Source organism: Oncorhynchus keta, chromosome 10 (genome assembly GCF_023373465.1).
Source record: "Oncorhynchus keta strain PuntledgeMale-10-30-2019 chromosome 10, Oket_V2, whole genome shotgun sequence".
NCBI lineage: Eukaryota > Metazoa > Chordata > Actinopteri > Salmoniformes > Salmonidae > Oncorhynchus > Oncorhynchus keta.
In genome coordinates, this window is record NC_068430.1 from 77,072,448 (window position 1) to 77,079,947 (window position 7,500).

The 7,500-nt window shown below is 41.7% G+C and overlaps 2 protein-coding genes across 2 annotated transcripts in view; one reads left to right on the forward strand and one right to left on the reverse strand.

The window, feature by feature from the left end:
* The window catches only part of LOC118375598 (metal transporter CNNM1-like), a 19,896-nt gene extending 18,114 nt beyond the window's left edge, over positions 1-1,782 (reverse strand). The window contains exon 1 of the mRNA XM_052528035.1: positions 1-1,782. This exon is cut by the window's left edge and continues 1,456 nt beyond it. The gene's annotated coding sequence lies outside the window, so the exon portion shown is untranslated.
* A 239-nt stretch (positions 1,783-2,021) lies between these two features.
* Positions 2,022-7,500, forward strand: part of hoga1 (4-hydroxy-2-oxoglutarate aldolase 1) — a 15,695-nt gene continuing 10,216 nt past the window's right edge. Inside the window, exons 1-3 of the mRNA XM_052528036.1 lie at positions 2,022-2,765; positions 4,241-4,369; positions 5,249-5,376. Of these exons, the coding sequence (XP_052383996.1) occupies positions 2,531-2,765; positions 4,241-4,369; positions 5,249-5,376 (492 nt within the window). The 5' untranslated portion in view covers positions 2,022-2,530. The remainder of the gene's footprint in view (positions 2,766-4,240; positions 4,370-5,248; positions 5,377-7,500) is intronic.

Below are 7,500 nucleotides of genomic sequence, written 5' to 3' on the forward strand. Positions count from 1 at the left end.
CACACTACAGATGCGAACCGACCGAGTCACGTGGCGGTGGCGCGCTCACACTCCATCTGCCGGTGGTGGGTGGGGGACCAGTTCCGTTACAGCAGCTGCATTTCCCGGTGTTGTTGTTGTTGATGCTGATGATGCTTCTCTACTCTACTACACCATGCAGCTAACGGGGCGGGTGACTGGCTGGCCGCCTGTAGTCAAGTCCTTGTTTTGGTGGGCGAGAGAATTCACCAGAATTATGTAGTGACGTAATGCAATTTTGCACAATGATGCCGGCTACGAATGGCAATAGGCAACGTACTGAGACACACATACTGAGACACACGTACTGAGACACACAGAAACAGGACACAGGAAGTTTCCATTCCAGATTGCTTCCCTAGTAATTGTCCAGTGGTGAATATAATAAGATAATGATCAGATTCCTTATCAACCCCCCCCCTGTCTAGCTGTTCTCCTCTCTACACCCAAACTGAATCTGTTTCTACGCACGGACAAATAGCAGCCTATGCTACTACCTGCACTGCACCTACAAAAACATCATTCCAAAGATGTCTATGTTTTTGTTCAGTGGGTTTATAATTACGTAAACAGCGTAGTCATCCTACTGGTATGTATGTCTGTCTGTCTCTCTGTTATATTCCCATAACAACACTTTCTGGGCAGACGGAATGGAAACAAAAATAACTGCTGAAAGAATGTCGTGGATCGCATGTGGCTTTTATGAAACTATTATCTCTCTCTCTCTCACCCTTCTCTTTCTCACCCTTCTCTCTCTCTCTCTCTGTCTCCATCTCTGCACCTCTTTCTCGCTCGCGCTCTGCCTGTTTCTCTCCCAATTCTCTCTTTATCCTACCTATCTCCCTCATCCCCCCCCCCTCTCATACATGAACAAAAGGCTGAGGAGCAGTATATTGTTGTGTAGAGTTGGCCGAGGCACAGCCTGGCTCAGTAAACAGCTCTCCCTGATCAGCGCCAAGGCCAGGACTCTTTCAGACACACAGACCATGCTCAGAATGGTGATTATGCCTCCAGACTACACAAAGGTTCTATATAGAACCAAAAAGGGTTATATCGCTTGCTTCATGTATGGAACCCCTAAAAGTTCCATAGAGAACCCCAAATAACCCCCCTTTCTAAGAGCATGCCTAGAACCAGTACCTGGTATAGTTTGAGGATAATATTAATAATATGTATATTTTTAAAGACATTATGCAAAGTAATCTGATGTGAAGCAATATCATTATGTGAATTAGAACTATTGGGATTTCAACGTGGATCACTTGTGAGTTGTCTTGTGTGTTGTCATAATATCATGATTGTAATATATCGGCTATAATCTCCAGAAGACGGCGGTATTGTGCAACATATGATAGATAATATGTGTGCTAACAATAATTCATGATAATCTATCCATCTTTACCTATAACTGATTGAAGCCCTGGTCATAGCTGTAGTAATATCACATATTCTATAGATTCATGATCCATTGTCCTCATAATACATTACATCACCCAGGTTCCAAAGAAACGTTATGATTTGCATATGGATATAGTATGCGAGATTTGGTCATTTAACAAAAACATTATCACTCATATCGGTAAGTAGCCTACTTTCTGAGGTTTGTTTTTCTAAACATCAAAAATACTAATCTTTCTTTAGATTAGTGGATGGCTACATCTCATTATTTTAATACTCTTTTGAATATTCGATGATGGTTGTTGACGTCAACCGCCTGTGTTCAATGGAGAGACTCTATGCCACTTGCCTCATATCATGACTATGCATAAGCCATCTCGAGACAACTGCGATATAAAGTGGTTTTTCTCTAAATGGCGGTGATGTCACGTGTGCTACTTATATCAGCACACTCTAACAACCTTAAGCGTTTCAAAATGTCTATTCTATCAAATAAACCTCGCGTAGCACGGGGAGGTTAACAAGCAATTCATTGTTTGTTGTTGGCCAAATTCGAGACTCATTAACCGACAAAAACAAAAACTCCTTGCTTGGTGTGCGAAAAAACGTCACCTACTGGAGGGAGACCGACTTTCCGCCGAGTTGGGCCTCTCTTTACCTCTTCATCTCTACCAAAACTGAAGCAAGCCTGCGCTGCAGCTTGAAAGTCGCTTAGGTCCTACACCCCACTGAAATGCAAATATTTTATTCACCGGTATGACTTAATTCAATGTGCGAATGAGAATGTCCGAATAGTAATATTGAACTGAAAGTGTATAGAGATCGGCAACTTTGGAGAGTTTAGGCCTATATTCTTGGGAGCCCACAGCTCGCCCTGTAGCGCATAGAATAAACATGGGTAACGTACTTGTATTACTAGACTCGCTGAGGAAGGCCACCTGATTTCCAAAGCTGGGAAAATATCAAACCCCTGAACTTTTTGTCAATATTTAGAGAGCGTCGTTGCATATTAACTGGGCTGGCATGGTCTGTGCAACATCTGTTGGTGTCGGCCACCGTACCTTGTCAACCCACCCGCTTCTGCAGCCGAAATACAGTCGTCCCATTTGACACAATGTTCGGTGTCAAAACTCTCCGAACTGTCGGTCCAGCAGTGTGTAGACGTGGTGCCTCTGTGCTGTGGAAGCCAACTAGGACCCAGAGCCGAACCCAAAGCGCGGCGGCTGGACAGAGAGTGGACATCGGGGGGATCTACCCGCCAATAGCCACGCCGTTCACTCAGAAAGAGGACGTGGACTATCAGAAACTGGATGAAAACCTGCAGAAGTATGCAAAGATTCCTTTCAAAGGTAATTACAATTTACAAAGTATTTTCTGCAATGACTGACTGGTTCATCCTGGTTCAAGTTGTTTTATTGTCTTCTTTGCAAATCGAAATGAATTATGAAAATGAAGACGACATGATCAGAAGATCATACATGTCATTATTTTGTTTGCATATTAGTCCATGTAGTCTAAAGATATTGCGTTTCCCGACGAAAGTGTCCTAACAGTAGCCTATAGCCTAATTGTGACAATTAAACCTATATATTGCGTTGAGCAGGTAGTACCGTGGTCGTGTCGGTGGCCTCGTGTTTGTCATATAGACTCAGCCAGTTCATTTGGTTAGGGGCCAGGCCCAGGGGCAAGGTCCCACAGAGGTGCACGTTTGCAGGCAAGGTACAATATATTGGTATAGTCCCCAGTGGAGGGTGTTTGGTGACCTCTGGCCGATTCCCACGGTCAGTCGCGTTTTCCTGTATACTGACGTTTCAGGGCTAGGCGCTGTTCTTTCACGACTTGGATCAAATCAAAGTTTATTTGTCACGTGCGCCGAATACAACAGGTGTAGGTAGACCTTACAGTGAAATGCTTACAGGCTCTGACCAATAGTGCGGAAAAGGTTTGTGTGTGTGTAAGTAAAGAAATAAAACAACAGTAAAAAGACATTTGAAAATAAGAGTAGCAAGGCTTTAACAGTAGCGAGGCTATATACAGACAACTGTTAGTCGGGCTGATTGAGGTAGTATGTACATGTAGATATGGTTAAAGTGACTATGCATATATGATGAACAGAGAGTAGCAGTAGCGTAGAGGGGTTGGCGGGTGGTGGGACACAATGCAGATAGCCCGGTTAGCCAATGTGCGGGGGCACCGGTTGGTCGGGCCAATTGAGGTAGTATGTACATGAATGTATAGTTAAAGTGACTATGCATATAAGATAAACAGAGAGTAGCAGCAGCGTAAAAAGATGGATTGGGGGGGCACACAATGCAAATAGTCCAGGTAGCCATTTGATTACCTGTTCAGGAGTCTTATGGCTTGGAGGTAAAAACTGTTGAGAAGTATTTTTGTCCTAGACTTGGCACTCAGGTACCTCTTGCCATGCGGTAGTAGAGATGGCAGGCAGCTTTGCCCCAGGGATGTACTGGGCCGTACACACAACCCACTGAAGTGCCTTGCAATCGGAGGCCGAGCAATTGCCGTACCAGGCAGTGATGCTCGGCCTCTGACCACAAGGCACTACAGAGGGTAGTGCGAACAGCCCAGTACCTCACTGGGGCTAAGCTGCCAGCCATCCAGGACCTCTACACCAGGCGGTGTCAGAGGAAGGCCCTAAAAATGGTCAAATCCCCCGGTCACCCCAGTCATAGACTGTTCTCTCTACTACCGCATGGCAAGCGGTACCGGAGTGCCAAGTCTAGGACAAAAATGCTTCTCAACAGTTTTTACCCCCAAGCCATAAGATTGATTGGTGCAAACATGATGGTGTTCTGTGTTCCAGGTCTGGTGGTGCAGGGCTCTAATGGAGAGTACCCGTACCTGACGGAGGAGGAGAGGGTAGAGGTGGTGAGGAGGGTCAGACTGGCACTGCCCACAGACAAGCTGGTCATGGCAGGATCCGGATGTGAATGTAAGGCCCTGTGTGACCGAGAAGGAGACCATGTGACTCTCATTAATGTAACGGACCGATGACCACCTATAGGAACCATATGACCAAATTGTACAGCAAAAATGTGTTCATGTGCGAAGTGTGAATACTGTGATTTTGACTATTTCAGGAGACACTTTACCTCTCAGCCCAGCTATAGAGTTTTAATATCATGCAGTTTTATTGGCTGATAATGGTTGTCCAATAAACCCAATAACACAATCTTTTATTGGGCTGTATAGTCATTGCTACCACATCATGCCCCTGTAATGCCCCAGTGTTAACTACTGAAAAGGATGGCCACTTTCCTATGTTGTATAGGTTACAACATGACATAAACATGGTGTACTTAGCCTACCTAGAGATGTTACAACACAGTACATAGCCAGTAATATCACATTTGAAATGTCTATGTTCTTTTAAAACTTTTAGAGCATAATGTTTCCCTCGTTTATTTCCTTTTTGTTTATTATCTACTTCACTTGCTTTGGCAATGTAATGATATGTTTCCCATGTCAATAAAGAACTTTAATGGAATTGAATAGTGTTGTAAACATGGATCTGAATAAATCTCTTTCTCTCTCCTTTTCTTTTTCTCCCTTTTCTCTCTCTCCCATCTCTCTCCTCTCATCCTTTCTTCTCCCTCTTCCCTCCCTCCTTTCTCCCTCCCTCCCTCCCTCCCTCCCTCCCCCTCCTCCCTCCCTCCCTCCCTCCCTCCCTCCTCCCTCCCTCCCCTCTTCTTTTTCTTTTTCTATCTCTCTGTCTCCCCCTTATCTCTCCTCTCTAACCTTTCCCTCACTCCAATCTCTCCCTCTCCCCCTCGCTTTCTCCCCCTCTCTCCTCTGCTCCCCCCCCCCTCAGCCACCAAAGCTACGGTAGTGATGACAGAGAGGATGGCGGGGGCGGGGGCAGACCTGGTTCTCGTGGTAACGCCATGCTTCTACAAGGGCATGATGGACAGCAGGGCGCTGGTTCACCACTTCACACAGGTCAGCTGATTTTTCTACTACTTCTTCTACTTCTTCTACTACTACTTCTACTACTTCTACCTCTACTTCTACTACTACTTCTACTACTACTTCTTCTTCTACTACTTCTACTTCTTCTTCTACTACTACTACTACTTCTACTTCTTCTACTACTACTTCTTCTACTACTACTACTTTTACTACTTCTACTACTTCTTCTACTACTACTTCTACTTCTACTACTACTACTACTACTTCTACTCTTCTTCTACTACTACTACTACTTCTACTACTACTTCTACTTCTTCTACTTCTTCTACTGCTACTACTACTGCTACTACTTCTACTTCTTCTACTACTACTGCTACTTCTGCTACTACTTCTACTTCTACTACTACTTATTCTACTACTACTTCTGCTACTTCTAATTCTACTACTTCTACTACTACTTTTGCTACTTCTACTATTACTTCTACTTCTTCTACTACTACTACTACTACTACTTCTACTACTACTACTACTACTACTACTTCTACTACTACTACTTGTATTTCTACTACTTCTTCTCCTCCTCTTCTTATTCTTCACACAAAACAGCTGTCCTCTCTAATAGAGGTCGACCGATTAATAGGCATGGCCGATTTATTAGGGCCGATTTCAAGTTTTCATAACAACCGGTAATCAGCATTTTTGGATGCCGATTATGGCCAATTACATTGCATTCCACGAGGAAACTGTGTGGCAGACTGACCACCTGTTACGCGAGTGCAGCAAGGAGCCACGGTAAGTTGCTAGCTAGCATTAAACTTATCTTATACAAAACAATCAATCTTCACATAATCACTAGTTAACTACAGATGGTTGATGATATTACCAGGTTAACTAGCTTGTCCTGCGTTGCATATAATCAATGCGGTGCCTGTTAATTTACCATCGAATCACAGCCTACTTCGCCAAACGGGGATGAATTAACAAAAGTGCATTCGCGGGAAAAAAGCACAATCGTTGCACGAATGTACCTAACCATAAACATCAATGCCTTTGTGTCACTTCTCTTGCGTTCATTGCACACAGAGTCAGGGTATATGCAACAGTTTGGGCCGCTTGGCAAGTCCTCAACTGGCAGCTTCATTAAAAAGTACCCGCAAAACACCCGTCTCAACGTCAACAGTGAAGAGGTGACTCTGGGATGCTGGCCTTCTAGACAGAGTTGCAAAGAAAAAGCCAAATCTTAGACTGGCGAAATAAAATAAAAGATTAAGATGTGCAAAATAACACAGACACTGGACAGAGGAACTCTGCCTAGAAGCCAAGCATCCCAAGACATATGGGATGTCTTAATATATACCACATGTCTTAATATATAATATATACCACATGTCTTAATATATAATATATACCACATGTCTTCATATATAATATATACCACATGTCTTAATATATAATATATACCACATGTCTTAATATATAATATATACCACATGTCTTAATATATAATATATACCACATGTCTTAATATATAATATATACCACATGTCTTAATATATAATATATACCACATGTCTTAATATATAATATATAATATATACCACATGTCTTAATATATAATATATACCACATGTCTTAATATATAATATATACCACATGTCTTAATATATAATATATACCACATGTCTTAATATATAATATATACCACATGTCTTAATATATAATATATACCACATGTCTTCATATATAATATATACCACATGTCTTAATATATAATATATACCACATGTCTTAATATATAATATATACCACATGTCTTAATATATAATATATACCACATGTCTTAATATATAATATATACCACATGTCTTAATATATAATATATACCACATGTCTTAATATATAATATATACCACATGTCTTAATATATAATATATACCACATGTCTTAATATATAATATATACCACATGTCTTAATATATAATATATACCACATGTCTTAATATATAATATATACCACATGTCTTAATATATAATATATACAGTGCCTTGGGAAAGTATTCGGCCCCCTTGAACTTTGCGACCTTTTGCAACATTTCAGGCTTCAAACATAAAGATATAAAACTGTATTTTTTTGTGAAGAATCAACAACAAGTG